A 21,190-nucleotide genomic window follows, 5' to 3' on the forward strand; every position below is an offset into this window, starting at 1 on the left:
TGCTTTTATTTCGATAAGGAAAAGTTAATTATAAAATATCGAAGAAAATGCGGGACAAAGGCAGGACACTTGGAAAAAATCAGTACATTTTGGGGTTTTCTGTTTTGAAAAACTACGCAGGACAGACCTTTAAATAACAGTACGGTCCTGCAAAAAACAGAACGGATGGTCTCCGTACTTATAACGGTCCCGCATGGCTCGCGTTGCGCTCGATCGCCCTATAGGCGGTATCTTTTTTCTATTCAGCTTTTCTTTCGGGCTCGCTGAAATCCGACTACTTCTTCGGCGGCGGTACCTAATGAGCCGGAAATGTGGTTCCACTGCTCGCATATGTCGGTTTGTTGAAGAGTGCTCTCTGAGAGCAGGTGTGAGAGTCGAGTAGCGAAAGCGCTGGCTGTCTGTTGTGATTGCAGCTTTTCGACGTTAAGCTTTCCTTGCATATTTGGGCGCACATTTTTTGCTGCACAGANGATGTTTGGGCCTCGGAGTGTGCGTACGTCTAAAACACCAAAAGCGTGCCTTCCTTTTATTACAACGTGATCGTTTTGGTTTCTCGTTTTCTGGAGATAACAACGTACCTTGATGGATCATTTTATGCTTGTACATAGTACTGCATGCTACCATGTTTCGGGCCCCCGCGAGGTCGACCAGTCTCATTCCGTAGTCGGACGACTCATCCTGGAGGCTGAATTTTCCGACGGCGATTCCAAAGATCCTTTCTCGTTCTTTTCTCACCCTGGCATTGAAGCCGCCAAGCTCGATTTTGGTATCATAGCGGGGCAGCGCTCATAGAAAAGATCCTTGGACCCCTCGTCCTTCCCTTTCGTCGGGGCAAGGTCGCATATTGGCGAGATGTTGAAGAAACTCGCTTGAATGCGGATTGTGGCTACGCGCTCGTCCACCGGGGTGAAGGAGAGTAGTCGGCGACGGAGTCTCTCCCATCACAAATCCAACACCGAATTTGCGCTCCTTTAAATGTAAGCTGTGAAAGACGTCGCCAGTCGGCGGACTTTTTTTGTGAATGGCATAGTACACTTGATGTTCGGGCAGATTTATTTCACTCCAACACGTTCGTAATTCTACGTTTTTGGTGTTCCACCAGGTTTGCTAGGAGCCATTAAAAGAACTTCAAAATTTAGCAAAACATTTATATGTAATATGGACATAAAAATAGCAGAATTAAATTATTTTATCCATACATTTCAAAAAAAAAAACAGGAAGAACGTCAATTTCAAGACAGGAAATGTGCTTTTAAATTTTATGCCCCGCGATACATTACTGAAAAACTAACAGTGCTTGGTGCGCATTTTTCAATAATTGAATTTCGTCATTCTACAGCAAAGAAAATTTTATCTACGTTATTTAACTATACATATTTAATTTTCTATTGTCAAATTTACATATTTGAAAATAGAACTATTAAATGACTAATTATCTACTTGTCATTGCAGTCTTTGCTCACACACGTTTCACGGCCAACTAAGAACACATTGAACAAATTGGGCGTCTTCACTGTATCCTCATTTCATGCATTCATTTGTGCTCGTTCACCATCGTTGCTGAATAACTTATTGGCCGGTCGTGGTGCCACTAAACGTCGACCTCCGATGCTCTCGCGTTCGAATAGCGGCTCAAGTCGACGATCCATGCAGGTAAGTGAATTTTATTGTGGTACGAAAAATACTGATTTTAGAGAGTAATATAATTTTTGTAACTACATTATACTATGTATGCGTTATTTAAGAGTAAGAAAAAATGCTGCCTTTATTAAAAGTAGTAGTTTGCAGGATCCACACTCGATCGAATGAGATTCATACATAAATATCTATGAAATATGCAATCTTATGCCTTACTTCTATTGCTGTGTATTTCTAGTTAGTTATGTTTGCGGATTTTTATGCAAAATACGGAGCCTAGAAATATGTACGACAATGGGCGTCGCCAGAACGAAATTTAGGGGGGCCTATACAAAAAAAAAAATTTAAAAACCAATAACTTACTAAAAAAAAATTTTATTATAGCTTAAAATTATTGTAACCAATAGAGGTAAATGTGTTGTACAAAAACACATAAACAGAAGTGCACAAAAGTTGATATAAAACTATTCGTCGATTTAAATAGTTAAGCCCGCGCGTAGACTACGACTTTCAAGAAATATGGAACTGGTTACTTGAAAGCGGCGGTGATTGCTTAAAGAATTTATCTGATTGCTGTGTAGATTAAACTTTTTTTATACTTTTAGCTAGCCCGGAATACGATTATTTAACACCATATAAACCCCCGACTTCCCGAACTCCACAGTGGTTGGAGAAGCCATGTTTTACGCGAAAATTTAGAAGGGCTGTTACGATTATAATAAAACTGGAGGATCGTGGTATTGTTGTAATGCTAAATCCGAATATGTCATAACATTTATAGTTTGACGGTGGAGAGCTGTCAGATCAACTGCCAGTTTCTCTAAAATTAAGAAAAACTTTTTGAAAATACCACTGATTAGGTTTTTAGATATGCTAATCACGAATTGCGTACCCAATTAAAACCTTATGAGTTTCCGACTGTCGAAGGGGCTAGCAATTTCTCTAGAGATATGGAAAATTTCCCACCACTACTATGTTTTAAAAGTGCAAACAGTCAACGACGTAGCGTAAAGAGAGAGAGAGAAGCAACGGAAACGTCACCGCCATGCGGTGGTGAGTTTTGGATAAGACGCGAATCCCATAAGGTAGATCGTGTCTGCGTCAACCTACGTCGTTGACTGTTTGCACTTTTTTAGGCTCACTGATCTCGAGTTATGTATCACATTCAAACTTTTTCGGTTGACAACTGTCAAAACAACTGTCATTTTCAGTTTGTTTCAGTATTTGTTTAGCAAAATTTTATTTGTTATATACGAGGGAACATAACTGAAATGAATTTATGATCAAATTATGAAATAATAACAGTAATTATATTAATAAATTAGGGATAGTTGGTTCCGTCTGCTATATGTTCAGCTCAAACAATTTGATCTAGGCCCCAACAGCTTTCGTACGATTTTTTTTTATTTAATAGGAACGTCGTCATTTCCAAAACTTCATTTTTCTCATTTTTTAACAGAGTTATTTTCAGGTTTGAATTTTTGGAAACTTTAGACGCCATATTGGATTTTGTAGTTTAAATCAAGCTACAAAAGGAAGGTATTTTCATTTCAAAAATTTTGACAAAGTTTCATAAATTGTAAAAAATTATGAGTTACCTTGCCACATCGTTAGCAATCAAACAATACATTAGAGGATTTAATGTTGTGCGAGGTGTGGAGCGGAGGGTAAAGGTGCTCTTTAAAATGATCACAGTATAAACTTTAAATAAAGTCCCTTCGCCTCCCTGCCCCTTCTAAAGGCACTCGGGGTCCGTTTCAAAATGGGGTAAAATTACAATTTTCGTAAAGAAGAATTAAACTCGTGTTAGGCCATCAGCAGTATTTTTGCGCAAAACTCCTTTCCACGTTGGTGGCCTTCGGCCGCGCTACAAAAAATAACCTCATTAGTTCAACTCCGGTTACGCCATCCACAGTATTTTTGCCCAACATCCACCTAAAAATTTACAAAAAAGTGCATATTTGAAATCAAAATCTTTATTTTAAATTAAAGCTTAATCCTTTGACTAGAGGCAAATGTTAAATTTTTTTGATTCGGGTAATGCGTTTGGACGCCATAAGCCAAAACCATTGTACAAATAACTGAACGAAATTTTTATAAAATTAAACTTCAGAAGTTTTCATCTTATGTGGATAATTCTTGTCACACATACATATATTATATTTTTTAGCAGCGCCATATCTTTATCAGAAAATTCCGAGAATCCAAAAATTGGTACTATTACAAGTTGCAGGGCATCATTTTAACTCGACCCTCTCACTCTTCCACGGATAACGGTACATCGTTTTGAGGTTTAAAAATATTTTGCGTCAGCAATTTGTCATCAAACTGCATTAGATCGTATTACGTACTCTGTCCTCGGAAAAGCCAAAAACTTTATTTTTGAACCTTTGCACAGGTGTACCGAATTCTAGCATTTTGGAAATGCACACGACTTTTCTTTTAATATTTTTTTATTTTTGGAGAAGGGAACTCTGTAAAACGTATTTCAGCTGGCGTAAAATTTGGCAGAACGATGATTGAACTGTTCAGCTGGAACAGTGTTGGGAAAACATTCTATGCTATTATATTCAGATGATTTTTTACATTTTGACGCGAGCCTAATTTTTCCGACCCGGATCAGAACGGGTGCAAAAGTTTTTAAACCAGTCAATAGTTTCAAGCAATTTTTAATATATTCTGGTTTAAATTTTAGTCAAAAAGTTCGTGGTTTAAAAATCAAACCAAAGTGTTTAAATTCTAGTTTCTAGGTTTCATATATATAGAAAATTTGGTTTAAAATCTAAACCGAAATAGAAAATGTTTGCACACAGCGAAATGTGGTGTTGATTCAAACTGAACATATATATGAAAGCACATTTATATGCTTGGCTGTAGCTGAGTGTGCAAAGATGTTTCATACAATTGGTTGCCACCAAGGCTGTGCGGGTTCAAACCCCATCAGACGGAGCATGAAATTTAAGATTTTTTTTATTTTTAATTATGAAAATGTTTGGGTTTAAAATTTAAACCGAACTCTTTTAATTCTAAACCCAACATATGTGCCATCTTTTTTTTAACTCGGAAGGTTTGTATTTGAAACTGAATTTAGTTTGGTCATACATGTATGTAGTCCAAAAAGTGTAAAATTAAAACCGAAATTTTCAACCGTGCAAAAATATTTACTGAAACGAAAAAAATTAACCATTTGGGTTATTCTTTACAAAAGTAATGTTCCTTCAATAGACTTTGAAGTTTTATATTTTTTCAAAACCAAAAGATTGCTAAAATATTTCAGCAGATAAATAAAATACATGATCACTCCTTGCTGAGGTTACAACACAGCAGGGATGTGAACTGTTCGACCAGGATTAAAGTCTTGCAACCTAGAACTAACTAAAAATGAGAACTTTATTTTGTAAACAAATTTTCTGTGTGGAGGGTGTTGTGCGATTTTGATAATGCGTTATATGGAAGAAAATGCGCAACACACTGCACAAAAAAAAATTAAATGAACGGTAATTTTTAGCGACTTGAAACTTGAACATTGTTGTACTAAAATTGCATGGGCTACAAAACTGAACACTGGAAAATTTTCTAAAAATTCTGAATCAAATGATTTTAATTGTGATGATCATTTTTTGAAGTTTACATAATGTGTGAACTAGTGGCGGATACAGGATTTATTGGGATCAACTTGTCAAATAACGTTAAATTACAGGCATCTAATCCTAATTTATTTTTCATGCAAATACAGCTTCGAGCATTTTTAATGAAGTGCGAGGTAAAGTGTTTTGTGATATAATATTACTTTTCATTTTGTGAATTTGGTGCAAGTTATAATAAAACAATTGCATGTACTATTTAAAAAAAAAAACACAAGATGTAAAGTTATATATTGGGTTTGTATATATAAATATATATAAATACTTTTTTCTTGCTTACAATGTTGGTAAAATGAAGGCTGTAATTAAGTAACTTAACAACGTATTCCGAATTTTTATTGTAATAATAATTTAAATTGCAAATTTAATTTTGCGCTTTTCTTTTGCAAATCTTTCTATTATCCTTTCAGTGTCAACTTCAATATCTAAGTGCACGTGTAAAAGTGCTAGACCTATCAGTCTTACTTCATTCATGGTACTACGCAACCATGATTTTAACCGGCGAAGTGTTTAAAAACTTCTTTCGGAAGTAGCGTTACTAGCTGGAAGTGTGACCAGAATGCGGAAAAGTTTGTTAATCAATGGAAAAGCATATTCGTCGCATTGACCAAGAACTTCTGCTGCTGATTTTGGGAATCGCTTTTCGCTTTAATTATTTGTCCATAATTGCAACCACACTTTATACTCTCCTTCCAAATTGATACCGTCTCTTTCTAAGAAAAGTTCGTATCGTTTTCCAAGCGATTTTGCGCGTTCGATAGCATTACTTTTTCGTCAGGCGTATTATACTCCCCAATTTTAGTTGGTAGTAATAAGTTCAAATCAAAAATGTTTAAATAATGTCTCCCTCGGCAATCTTTCTCGGAGATCGAGCAAAATATTATCCAACAGGGGTATAAATATTACCTTTCGATAATAATCTTCAGCGTTAGACGCACGATAATTTGCCCGAAAATTTTGTTTATTCGCTCTCCGAGGAAGGACAATGTCAAAATCCAATTCCTTGGCGATATCGGTAACTTTTGAAAATATATCAGAAAAATGTGTGTCAGCTTTTTCTCTATAATTTCGAAGAATATTCACAGTGCCAAGCAAGAGCGCTTGGAGAAGTAAACTTTTAATTTTTAGTTTTTTAATTTTTATTATATTTTTCAAGTCATCAATATTTTTATGCGCAAACAAATGTCTGCTTACATAGTCGAAAGTAAAATTTCCTACATACGTGCACCGTGGAAATAGATAAAAAGGTAGTATCAGAAAGTTCGATTTGACATACATACATACATACATCCATATTCCATCCATTTTGAGATTCACAATAAAAAAAGCTGAGTTAACACTCAGATCTCACTTCTATGTCTAAATGTTAAATTTAAGTAGTAGGACTGTGGTCGCGTAATAATAAAAACATTTGCATGCATACACTAATATTTACCTACCTAATAAGGAGGCAGCTGAATAAACAAGAATTCAGTTAAAATTACATTTATGATAACTTAGACGACATATTGCAATAAAACTTACCAAACTCAACAAATTCATAAATTTAATTTAGAAATGCAAGTATGTGCATATTTATTCTCCTTACAAAAGTGAAAAACAAATATAAGGGACTACTGCGAAAACTGGTGAAATTAATATACACAAAATGTGCTACATGAAATATGCAACTAAACGAGAATGAAAGATTGTTCAATCACAGAAAAAAGAAAATTTTTAGCTGGGGCTTTGATATGAAAATATTCTAATGGGAAACAACTAGATAAGGTTTATAACAAAACCCTAATTATTTTACTTCTTGGACAAATAATAGAAATGTAGGAATTTCTGCCCTTAACTTAATAGCCAATTCATTATATAATTGTGTAATAAACAAATTCTATATCACCAGAGTTAAAAAATATAAAATTCAATTGCACCAGATATGTGTAATCTTCTCAATAGGGCATTCGCACGAGGCGATTTTACAGGCAACAAAAGTTGAATACGTAGTTGNAATGCATACATTGCCACTCAAACAAGTGCTCACGTGTTGATTTTTTTTTTATTTACAAAGTTTTTCAAGTTAAATTTTTTTTGTTATTTTTCTACAAAAATATTGTCCAATCTTTAGCCAAAACGATTTAATCAAAGTTTCAAATTTTATACAGAATTTATTAAAACTCAAAAAATTTTCATACGAATTTCGAGCTCTTTTCTGAACCTCAAAAAAAAATATTTCAAAAAATCATCGGAATTTTTAGCTACAAAACTACATCCCCTGAAATTTTTGTAGTTGACTCAATTTCAGTATCATAAAACGAAAGTTTTAAATAGCTATAAGTTAGCGTTGATTTTTGAGAACTTTTTCGCTGATGATGTTGCGCATTTTCTCCTTATAACGAATGCGTGATAGTTTTTTTTTTTTGTATGGGAAAAATGCCGAAAAGTGTCAGTATGTAAAATACTCATTCTGGTGGGTGCACTCCTAATAAACGATCGAAACGGGTTTAATAAATTTTTGTATGTGTTTGAGTAGGTCCCTGTATAGTTTAAGTTCACAAATTAAAACGCCATGTGGCGCTGGAGTCGAGTTATTACTCAAAATCGTATTTATGATCCGATTTGACTCATATTCGAGATATATATGAACTGGTAACGATAGGGGCAATCTAATGCAAAAAAGATGCGCAAAGTGGCGCTGAAGCCCAGTTGTTGCTAAAAATCGTCAATTCATAGGCACCAGGGATCAAAGTCAAATTACTCCCGTTAAATGAACCATCAGAACCATTGCGGTCCGTACTTTACGGTGACTAAACAAAATGTGGACCAATGATACTCACCAGTTTAGAAATTGTCACCAACTATGCTATACAGATTCAAGGACGATTCAACATTGAGCCGCAAAGACTTCTTCCCGGTATAACGCTTTCGTCAAGTTATTAAGACGTCAATGGAGGATATGCCTTCTGTCGACCACAAAACCAAACGTGAACGTGAATTGCTAGCGAAGGTTGGTCCAAATGTGTCAATAAAAAAATTAATTTTGTGCGGAACGAAGTTCGCCGGGTCTGCTAGTTACATATAAAAATCCGTTGCTCAAATTCAAGAGGACAGACTTATGTACATATATATTTATGTAACTAAGTACCTTTTAATTTTTACTTATAAATAAATACGCTGCACGCTTTTTGTCATACTCTCGCAAAAGCAGCGACACAAAGAGCAACATTTAATCACCTTTGCAACTGTATTTGTTGACCGGAGTTCTTACCCTTGACGAACTTTTACGTTGCCACTCACACAAGTACTTAATATTGCAACGTACAGTACTTGTAATCGCTTAAACTGCAGCGACTCCAACTACACACCAGAGCATTTTTACTATCCATAGATGTACTTATATACTTTTGTACATATCTATGCTCATGTGAATGTACATACTCGGGATATGTATCCCGTTAACCCGGCTTTTTTCGGGGTTTGTGATTCGCAATGGAGGCAATAATAGAATCGGGTATCAAATAAAAGAGAAAATTCTGTAGAAAAAGAACAGAATAAATTTTTTGGTGCATAAGATATTAAAAATGTCTAAAAATTGTATCCTTGAATATCCTTGAAATTTTGCAATATTTATTTAAAAAAAAATTATATGTTAAGGACTAATATAAACTCGACAACGTACCCGAATATAGTCCTTCAAACTTTATTAGCTTAAAAAAAAAGTAAAAATTGATTAAAAGGGCAGTTTTAATACCTATGTCCTTGTGAACACAAAAAATTTTAATTTTTTTTTTAATCCTACGGAATTTTCTCTTTCATTTGGTACCCGTTTTTACTCTACACTGCACTGAATTTTTTAAATAATTTTTACAATTCATCATATCTTTGAAATTATAAAGTTCTAATAAAAAAATTCTGAAACTAAAAACGCAGTTTTACTATACTTGGCCCATAGTGTCGCGAGTATATTGATTGCTTGGAGTGTTTTAAAATTTTTTTGTTTCAGCCTGCTTCAATCTTTTTACTCAGAATTTTCAGAAAATATATAGGTACGCAATTTTATAAGTATAGCCCATTAAATTACAGGAAGATAAAGTGCAAGTTTCAAGTGACTTAAAGCGACGTTGATGTTTTATAAATTTTTTTGCTGGCGGTGTCACGTACTTTCTTCCATACAAAGTATGTTCGACAATTTGTTTATATGGAGGAAAATTCCCAGCTTCGTTAAAAAAAAAAACAATCCCAAAAATCAACGGTATTTTGTAACTGCGTGAAACTTGCTTTTTATCCTCCTTTAATTTAATGGACTATAAAACTGCGTACCGCAAATTTTTCTAAAACTGCTGAGTAAAAAGTTTGAAATTTTGGCTCTTTTTTTTGCTTTTTTATAATTTTTGTACAAAGTTAGAAATGCGCATTTAAATGCAGTTAATTATATGTAAAATAAGGTAGGCTTTTATAAAAAATGTAATTATTAAATAAAGAAGAGAAATATAAACTAAACTGGTTGAAATAAGGCGTTCCTTTTATTTCTACCACTAGTATGTATATATGAACTTCTTTCAGCCACACAATACATATGTTGACTTAAGCTTTTTTGCATCGAACTTTTTTCGCATTCCTTAAATTTCTTTATCAAATGTGTACACACAAATGTATTGTTAAATGTGTATAAATTTAATCACTGTCTCTTGTTTTGGCACTTATGAAATATTTTTCAACTTAAATAATAAAGTAGGTTTCAACCCCATTTATTTATTATTTCTTATATGGTAGGACAGCTTGTCAAACTATATTGATGGAATTTTTTCATATTAAGTGGTTGGAAAATAATGAATATCTAAATTCCGGGACTAATCCCGAATATCGAAAAAATGAACATACCTAGTACATAGCCTGCAAAAAATGCGTCTATGCCGGGATGACTCCAGAAGCAATCGCAAAAGAAAATTCGACTAATACCACCTTTGATCTTTTTATATGAAATGAACTGATCGATTTTTTCGAGCATGTCCTGTGGAGTTACAAATTGTTATACGCGAGTGGACATATTAATAATAAATAATAATATGAATAATACGAAAATTGCCGAATGGGTATAGAAGGCGACTAGTCGCTTTTAAAAAGTGATAACGAAAATAAAAACTTGTTCCAGCTGGGATTTGAGCCGGGGTGTTTCCCTACATGCCAACGCCGCATACGAAATGTCTACTTATCATTAAATCGTTAATTCTATCCGCAAGGGATGACTCGAGACTAGTTGATATTTAACAATAGGCTTATTTAACTATAGCCTATCAGACCAGTTACAACTAATTAATGCCCAATTGTAACCGATTGAGACTAATTCCGGAAATTCCGGCTATTCAGAGATTCGTCGCACAATTTTTTGCAGGGTACAAACATAAATGAAAAATGGATAGGGAATATGCATAAGGGTACTTACACTGATAACAAACATTGTAGTTAAGCTGAGTTAAGCCAAAGCACAACCGTCCAACAGAGCAGACCCAACACCTATGTATGTACCTACATGCATACATATACATATATTCATGGCTACTGCTACCGAACTTGCTATGCACGCGCACCTTACATTATGCAGGTAACAAATTTGAAATAGTTAAAACGAACTTTTAACATTGAAATAAATCAAACAACTTTTTCCCCAACTCTGTCGGTCAACCACTTAGCTGAACCCGCTGGCTAACATTACAAGCTTACTGAACTATTTTATTGTTCCATTGTATTTTATTTTAATATCCGTTTGCTAGACCAATATGTATGTAGGTCCGAGTAAAAGTGCTGTTGGCAAACATTCTTGTTTTTCTTTTTTCAAACTATCTCAGAGAGGTGTGACTTGATGTTGTCCTTCAGTTTTTCAGCAATACATTTTACAATTAATTTAATTTCGTCTACAACTGCTGAAAATTTGGACGAACTTTTTAAATGAAATTGTGCATATAAGTTGCATGTACTTATGTCTGGTTGAGTCATTCACGAAAGTGTATTTGAGATTTGTACATGGCACTTAAATAAATATTCATGAACAGACATTTTTGATATTTATTAAGATTATTTACGAATGAATATTTTTGATTGGTATGAAACAAATTAAACTTATTATGGTACCGGATCTGATTTTTGAGTTATGCCGCTTTTCATTATGGTGTGCGATTTGTACTTACATACATATGTATATTTTTGTGTGAAATTTTATAACAGAATTTCAGTCTTCCCGCTAAAATCATATATGTATCTTGAAATTTTCAAACTATTTCAAACTCACCATTTATCAAAACCGAATCATCACTAAACAGACTCTTGTGAAAGAATATTGACTACGGTGACCAGTTGATCACAAAAATAGGTCTTGGAAATTAACTTAAAAATGTTAGAAAAGTAATAAGGGTAATGAAAAATTAAAGCAAGAGCAAGTCTCCGTTAAAATTGTCATGTAAAAGCTTAACGCCAAACCGCCAATACTCAATCCACATTCTTGCGGCTGCGTTAGCTCACAGTCGGTAACCAACCCTTGCACTATGGTCCAGAAGATCAGATTTTCAGTTTGCCAAAAAAAAATATATATGTTTTTGTCTCATTTGTCGAGTTACAAATAAAAAATGAGTAATTTCTTTTTCGCTTAAATAATCGTTTTAAGGCTAAAATTGTTCAAGTACTTGATTTATTGATTTTTTACTTGTTTCTGGAACTCCATGAATTTAAATAAGTGCCATAAGAATGATTTAGCGTTTTTTTCAGCCGAGGGAAGGGAGTGAGATTAAAAAAAAAACAATTCGCGTGATTTGCTCTTACACGCGAGCAGTGGTACTCCTTTCGCTCATCGCGTTCCAGTCGAATTTCAGCGAGCTCCAAAGAACAACTAAATAATGCAACAGTGCTACCCCAAATGCTCCATCAAATAAAAGGAAACTTGTTAACAAAGAGTTCATTAGTGATGTGTCTAAAAATCCGTTTTTGATATTTTTAAGCTCTTCAGTGTTAATGTCAACAGATATTAAGGAGTGAAATTTATACTTTTTTAAGAATCTTAAATTTTTTATTTTGTAATACATTCTTGGAATTTACAATAAATGTTCAAAGTTTTTTTCCTAATCCGACTTTTGATAATAACTAGACATTTATGGCTTCAAAATCTTTAATAGCTCGCTATTTATTTAAACCCTAAAACAACTTGCAACTGCTGCTTTGTATATTCACTAGGGTGGTCCAAAATAAGTAAAGTCGGAATTTTGATGCTCTCACCCCCAAGGATTGTTCTGTATCGAAAAAAGTATGCCCCTATTTTTTTTATTTTAAAATCAAAAAATATTTAGAGGTGGCTCAAAGCGCTTCAACTTTTCTATGTATTTTGTGTGGGAAAAACCACTTTTCGTGGAAATGGTATGGAATTCTTGAAAATCAATATTTTCAATCGGAAAACTCTGGTTCTCTTAAGGAGACTTCCAATAACAATATCCAATTATTTATTTAACCATTTTTCAATAATGAAGATTTTTTATTTATCACTCCATTGCATTTTCTGGCATTTTCTAGGGGTTTTGACGGTCCTATAAAATATACTTACTAAGAAAAAATTGTTAAAAAAATAATTGTTTTTTATTATTGGGAATATGTTGAAGAGCAAAACAGTCTTCCGATCGAAAAATATTGATTTTCAAGAATTCCATACCATTTCCACGAAATTTTTTTTTTTCCATACAAAACACATGGAAAACTTTGAGCGCTTTGAGCGACCTCTGAATATTACTTTTTTACATGCATTTTTGGACCACCCTAATATTCACGCATTGAAGTACGTGTATTTTCTACCTTCTTACCAGCTTTTTAGCACGCAGTTTTTCGAGTGGCTCAGTTGCTCGCTGAATACGAAAATGATAATTCGATCAAACCTTCAGATGAGGTGAAGCAGAAAGGATATTTTCGGGTACAAAAAGAGCATAAGGAGAAAAGGAAAACTCCCTCGCGTAATCTTAAAGCAGGTTAAAAGAGTGATTTCGCGTCTATTTAGGTGAAATAAAAATGGTGCTGATTACAGCTGCTTGTTTCGCTATAAAATGTTTATTGCAATTATATATATACATACATAAATAGGTACATACGTATAAACCGAAGCGAGCATTTAAGCACAGACGAAAGCACCTCAGTATATTTATATGCAAGTATAAAAGTGCTTATGCGTTAAACTTTGATAACGGCTGCAAACTTTTTTGGCAAAAGCAACAAATGGAAAACGAAAACTCGAAATCAAACACAAACATCAGGCAGCAAGCAATTTAGCAGACGGTTGGAGCGGACAGGAGGCGAGGAATTGGTAAAAACCTTCGAAATAAAGGCGAAAGAGTAAAAGTCACAAAAGTACAGTCCATAAAAAGGGCATATGCCTATTTGACTACTTGCAACGCAGGAAAATTGAGCAAAGTTGAAACCGCTACAAGGAGAGCCGAGGATAGGTGGAAGCAATTTTTACGACTCGTTTGTGATTGCCACGTGAACCTCTGAGGCAATACAGATTCAACTCTCTGTAGAAAAAAAATACAAAACAAAAAGTAATCATTTAAAAAAATACGTATACTTGTGCATACATACTTTTCTAACTACCAAGTGCTTAATGGCTTGAAAGTGTGTTTGCAAGTGGGGTGGTAAAATGAAAAAGTCAGCTTCATTTCAACTTAACACTTACAAGGGTTTACTTTTTAGCTCATGAAAAATAATAAGGGCATATGTACCCGAAAAGTTTACTTCTTATCTGACAAAGGAAGACATTAACCATTGCCCCAGGGAGTTGTAACCGTGAATTGGCTTCCATTTCTTAACGCTTTGCCAATTTTACTATTTCTGCTACTACACATTTCCTGCCAGCCAACACGCAAATTTGCGCTAATAGCGGAAGTGGTGTGAATTTTTCCCCCTCATAACAGTGTATTAGTTAGACAAATATTACCCTTCCGTCGGATGGCAAATTTGACAGCAAAAATGTGAAGCAGAAAAAAAACAAAAAGTTTGAACCTGTGAAATAGTAAATAAAGGTTTTTTCCTAAATTGCCTTCCATTCTGCCATCACCGAGCTATTTTTGTTTTCAATACTACTTTAATTAAGTATACAATTTTATTATTGAAATAAAATACAGATATGTAAAGATAGGAATAACAAAATACTAAAATATATTGCTACATTTAAATGTGGGTCAAATATAATTGGCTCCTATGCAATGAATTGGAATAAGTAACATTAAAACATTCAGCATTTATATTTCAATTAAAAGCGCTGGAGTTGCAAAATTGAAAATTTATGCACTCATGCGTGTGCATATTTGAACAAGCCCCACCAGCCAGTAGGCAGTTAGATTGCAAACTTTCTAGCCATGCCATGTTAGCGATCGACCTGCCAATAGCCGGGTAGGCGAATTGCATTTACGTACATACATTTGTGTTATTTACGTAGCCATACATACACACACACATGCAGAAAAGTACATAAATACATACATATATGTCTACATATATGTACTTTAGGGTGATTCTTAAATGTAGGAAGCAAATTTTTCCATCAGATTTCCTACGCTTCAATCACTAAGTCGATGCTACTATAGTCGAAGACATCACGTATAAATTTTGGTCCCGATTGGAGACGGTTAAAGCGTGTCGCACAGGGGGCAAAGTGCAGATTACCCTATGAAGATGTCTTAACCGACTCCAATCGAGACCAAAATTTATATTTGATATCTGTGGCCGTGGTATTACCGATTGAGGGGGTGAGACTGAAAACAATCGTTCATTTGATTTTTAGAGACCACCCTAACTCACTTACATATGTGTTCATTTCTGTATCCTTTGCTTCCGAAAATCAAGCCAAAAATCAAGCAGACGCAAACCAAAAACAGTCGAGTAATCGATGTGATATTGATGCCAATAAAACCAACTCGTTGACTGACCAACTGGCTGACTTGGCGTGTAGTATTGCAACGTACGAGTACATATGTACATACATACATACTTATTCGTGCATAGTAAATACAACTAGGAAATCAAAATCAGGAATTTTTCGCTTCGAAATATATGAAGCCGAACTGCGAATCGTTACGATGAAGTGGAGCTTATAACAATGAACATTCACACGAGTATAATCTCGCTTATGATTTTTTTATATTCATACATTTCGTCACCCTTATGCCAGAAGCATCTCATCCTTTGGAGGAGATTTTACTTACAAACCAACTATTTAAAAATAAAAACCCTATTGATTTTAGTGCGGCTTGTGTTTTTTACCCATGTATGTATATATACGGCTAAGTGCTTTAGTTATATCGAGATTGGCACAAGTTTGTTGTGAGTGCAGCATACCTTTAGGCAATCTTAGTAGCTTTAAGTTTTTAACTCTATCGATGCTATTTTACAGGTCGTACAGCTGGTCATTAAATTTTCTTTGAATGTCGTCGCCAACGCGAACAGCCTCAGAAGAAACTTTAAAATTTTTTATTTTATCCACTTTTTTATGGCATATAAACAGGAATAGTTTTGTAGAGTGCTATTACTGTTGGCAAGAGGTATTTTCCGCTTAATTTTCAGATTTTCTTCTCAGTTCAAAGTTATAGCTGTCAACAGTGACATACATATGTCCAAGGATTCTTTATGTGTAATGTATATGTATATGTACAAGATATTTATCGTCGTTCATCGTCAAATAATAATCGTTTGCCTCTTTCTCTTAGCTAGACGACCTTTTTTAATACGATTGAAGCTCGGCTCGGCTTTGTAGGAACCTTCCGTGGTCCAGAAACCGAATTATCGTATGACTTTTTTTCCTTTTATAAATAAGTGAGTAAATATGCGCAGAGCCCGAAATGCAGCTTAGCTGTAAAGAGGCGATGTTGGATGTTCGAGTGAGATGTATGTCAAGAGGACTCAAAGGATATCATTCATCAATGTCAACACAATTAATATATGTAGTTTTTGGTTTTTTTGATCAGGACACTTCGAGTGTATGGCTGCCAATCCTAATGAAAATTCATATTTAGTCTCTCCCAACAGAGGGAGTAGCAGACAACAGGTTTGAACGAAGTCGAAATTTGTATGGAGACATTACATTCTGCGGCGTCCTTTGACCCGAAGGAGAAGCTCTACTGATACTTTCATTATCATAAAGCATCTCTTCCTATACATACCGATTGTTCTTTGCAATAACGACACAACACAAAACTAAAAAAAAAAAACCTTTACTGCTGAACATTGGCGCATGTCTCTAAACCTTGTCTAATCCATGTCTAGTCCTCTAAATCTTTATGGCTGCCTTATATAGTGGACGATCGATATGTACATCGTTCTCATGCAATGTGCAGGCATCACTTTTAGATGGGCTTATCTCTTCATAATTTATTACGTCGCGTTGATACCTTTATATACAGTGACTGAAACAAATGACCACATGTTTATTTTTTTTAATATTCGTAATGGTTTTTGCTATAAAAATACCGTACAAAAGCATTTAAATCACAGTTTCAAACTTTATATAAAATTTAGAGAAATCCAAAAATTTTTCATTAAAATTTCAACTTTTTAATTTGAATCTTTAGAACATTTTTGGGTATGCAGTTTATAGCCTTTACAATTTTAGTCCAATAAAGTGCAAATTTCAAGCGGTTAAAAAATTACGTTAATTTTTAAGATATTTTTTTGTGACGGTTTTTTGCACTTTTTTCCAAATAAGCATGAATTTCTTATGAAATAAAACGCCGGAGACCGTGGGCACAAAATTTCAAAAAGTTAACGCCAGTTTTTGTAAATTGCACTTCTTATATAAAAATAAATAAATAATAAATTAAAAAGTTGTCGAAAAAAAATTCTCAAAAATCAACGCGATTTTTTAGACAAATGAAACTTGCACTTCATTAGACTTAAATTCCTAAATTTTGTATAAATCTTGGACCGCATTTTTATAGAAAAATAACAACAAAAAAGATCGAAAAATATTAGGAATTTAAAAAAAATATCAACGCGTGGTCATTTGTTTGAATTACTGTATGTAAATAAAACGTGTGGTACTATATGAAGTATTTGTACCTTCCAAATCGCTCGTACAAAATTTAATTATTTTAAATTTCATCATTTTTACTTTGAATTCAGACGCATTTAAGGCTAATTTAAATTCGTGCGCCTGTGAAAAGCGTACGCCCATAAAATTACACATATATCCGGTGTCAAATAGGGAAAAGCCATGCCATAAATTGACAGCACTGCATTGCTGCATGCAATAAATTTAAAGTTTAACGCCACCGAATAATGGCAGTATGTACAAAAAAAAAACAGAAATTACTATGTAGGTATTACTAAATACATGCATAGCAGTAGGAAAAGCGTTGACTGTTGCAAATGGTAAATAAATAGATTTTCGTTTATTAACGAATTTGCATAAATTCAAAAGGGACTCCGCCACATTTCGCTTTGTTTTTTTTTTTTATGTACTTTATTTGCGACGTCAAATGACAGGCTATATGGTAAATTGCCACAAATTGCCGATAAGCACGTTGAGCCATTCAATCACCCATTTCCCCCATGAAAAAAATGAATGTCAGTACATAAGTGCATGCAAATGTACGTATGTACATATGTATTATTTTATTTAGTTTTATTCGACAGTGCAGTGTGTGTGTGTTTCTCTACTCACTTGAGTAAGTGTGCATACATATTTATGTATGCATGTATGTATGTATGTATGTACATAAGTAAGTATTGTATGTCCATAAGCAAACACTTTTCAATTTATTTACACGCAAATGTGCCTATTCACGTTTCGCATGTACGAGCATTGTTAATTGTTGCATGCCACATGCGACACAAAACTTCAATTGAGTTCCAAACCAAATGTTGTTTGTATTTATTTTGCATTTATTTACGCGCATATTTGCCATTGCCATTTCTCTGCACGTCCGATGCATTTACATTGTTGTACATAAAGAGCTAGGCTTCTGTAAAATGTCAGTTTACCTCATTTGAAAATGCGATTTGTGCATTTTTGAGTACTTGTCGCTAAATTGACTTTCAAGTTTAATGTTGGTTTTCCGCAATTGTGCATGTTGTTACATTTGTTTGCAAAGTGTCGCAGCATATTTTTATTTGAGTGCACGAGTACGCGCTGGACTATTTGGGTGTTGCATGTTGTGTTTTTGGCATGACAGTTTCGAGGACAAAAACAAAAACATATTACAGTATTTACAAAGCCATTAAAATCTCCGATAGCAAAATAGTGTGCAATTTAATATTCGTTTTAGTAGAAAAATGTGAGGTAGTTTCAATTCAACAAAAAAAAAAAAAAAAACACTAATGCCCGTAAATACATATGTAAATATTTTAAAGTTAATTTGGAGTGGAGGTTTGTTTCGCTCTATCCACTTTGAAACAGAAAAATTTGCTTTATTAGGGTCAAGAATATTTGGCGTCCTTTCAACCGGAAGTACTCTTGTTCCTGAGTTGAAAATAATTGTAGGGTCCTTCCAAAACTAACAAAAAAAAAAAATAAAAAAATTAATAATTTAAAATATTATAAAAAAAATTTCACCAAAATTATTATTTTTTTTGTTTTTTGGTTTTTATAAAAATTTTTGGTATGCAATTTTATAGATTATTAAATTTTAGTTTAAGGTATAAGTTGCATATTATTATTATAGTTCACAATACATTTTATTTTAAATAATTTTTTTAATTCATTTGTAAAAAACCCTGATGTCAAAGAGAAAAATTAATAACGTAGCTTCACTATATTTGGCCCATAGTTTCGTGAATTTATTGGTTGTTCCGTGTGTTTTGAAATATTTTGGGTTTTATCGCACGGTGTTATTATTAATTTGAATGAAAATTCTCCATACTCTTAAGGAAACAATCTTTTCTGCTATTCTTATAAGTATGAGCATGTCTCACGAGTTTATATATTTTTCGACAAAAACGTGTTTTTGGTCGAAAATGGTGGCACACTTACTTTAGACAGTGCATTATCTTCAGTATTGCACAAAGAATGAGATTTCATTGCGAATTTGTATTTAAATATAAACTTACTTAAAGAAGATATACTAAAAAAAAGTCAAAATAACAACTCGTACTCATATACCCTTAGTTCTGTATGTAAAGTATACGCCCCGTAACACCACACATAGCCAGCTAACATGCTTACGTGCACGCCTCACAGTAGAAGTCATATAGTTTAAAAGTAATTAAATATTGACACAGAAGATTTTTACACAAGTATTCCTTGTGCACATATATATTACCTTCCTCTTGTATATAAGCATTTTTTCATGAATTTCGAGTATGCCAGTAAAAGTCTTAAAAACAGAATTTTGGTTTCTCAAATCATAAGTCACCTCTTACTCAATGAAATTGTTTTCCTTTGGTGCTACACTAGTTGTATTACACTAGATGTATTTACATAAATTTATATACACATATATATGTATTTTATTCAGAATAAACTAACCGAGCAAGGTGTTGACCAAGCGGCACGGCAACGAAATGTTTTCCAGTTGCACAAATGTTATGTTGTGCACCGGCAATTACTCTACATAGCACCTACAGCTGCTGAAGACTATGATTTTCACCTGACCACCGATATCCCGTTCACATACATATGTAAGCCATACGTATGTATGTACATTTACACCTGTCAGTTGTTGAACTCGAAAAATTCGTGTACTCATAGAGCATTTATTCCAGCTTACCAATGGAATGGGGCAGTGTAGGAAGATCGAAGGGCTACGAATTGCTCATTGGTCTGCATGCGTTGATATAAAAACATGAAAAAATTAGCATATGTATGTACATATATGTATATAGACGTATGCAACACTAGCCAACTTAACCGGTTCAAAGCTGAAAAATTGCGCCTCGTTCGTACTCCGACTCGAAAACACACACACACACAAACTGTATTCATAAATGCGAGTTAAAATGGGCGTTAATATGTTCACACATCCATACTTATATATGTACATATGTATGAATGTATTAAAAATACATGAACGCCAAGTTAGCATTAAAACAATTTTCTGGTACTTTATGGCCAACAAAAACTCAACACAACAACATATAAATGCTGCGAAGCGGCACAGGTGCTAGCGAAAACAATGGCAATGCCAATTAGTAGATGCACGCAATTTTAAGGTCACTGACTGTCTACAAAGAGATATGAAAATTTATTATCCAGGCAAATCTGAAGCAGGTAATTTAAGTTTTTAATAAATTTGTGGCCGTGTAATTTCATGTACTCGTACATAATCATTTTTTTTAATTTACGAATTACACTATGTAACAAGGTTTTTGTCCCTGGGTTGTAATTGTTATTTCCTAGTCAGTTAGGTCCCAAAAGTATAGAAAACAGCTATTGTCGCAAGATAACTTTGCTTTTACATTTGGGGATTGATTAGAGAAAGTGACTCGCAGTTTAAACGCAAATGTCGAAAAACCACCCGCTTCTGATTTACTTTTATGTTTTTGGTTTTCTGAAGTTTTAATAAAATTTAGTTTTGATTTATATGTGCTGTTCTGTATTATTTTCTCTGTAGTGAAAGACTCAAACACGTTTTTCTCATAATTTTAGCATATTTTAATGAATCACATTGTCCTGGTCACAAAAGCAAAGTTTCCGAGGAATATTAGGTGGTTTCCATACTTTTAAGGCATAACAGACTAGGAAATAACAATTACATCCCAAGGACTGAGAAATTTTTTTTTTTGTTACTTAGTGTTATGAAAGGATGTCAACATTTTAAATCCATTTTTGCCAGTACTCATAGACATACATACATATGCATATACCTAAGGCTGAGAGTTAAAATTGCATAAGCTAAAGCAGCAAGCGCTATGCGCCAAGCACAGTGTTTTAGATGCGGCAGACTTCAGTTCCGCAGAGCACTCAC

General features: G+C 33.9%; 1 protein-coding gene across 3 annotated transcripts in view; it reads left to right on the forward strand.

Annotated features, from left to right (window-relative positions):
- Nucleotides 1-21,190, forward strand: part of sif (guanine nucleotide exchange factor still life) — a 376,406-nt gene that overhangs the window by 175,378 nt on the left and 179,838 nt on the right. For all 3 annotated transcript variants that reach the window (XM_017637645.1, XM_017637652.1, XM_017637660.1), the window contains exon 6: nucleotides 1,453-1,653. In XM_017637645.1, coding sequence (XP_017493134.1) covers nucleotides 1,453-1,653 — 201 coding nt within the window. The remainder of the gene's footprint in view (nucleotides 1-1,452; nucleotides 1,654-21,190) is intronic.

This window comes from Rhagoletis zephyria, unplaced genomic scaffold (assembly GCF_001687245.7).
Source record: "Rhagoletis zephyria isolate East Lansing unplaced genomic scaffold, Rhagoletis_zephyria_1.1 Rzeph_scaffold_00133, whole genome shotgun sequence".
Classification (NCBI taxonomy): domain Eukaryota; kingdom Metazoa; phylum Arthropoda; class Insecta; order Diptera; family Tephritidae; genus Rhagoletis; species Rhagoletis zephyria.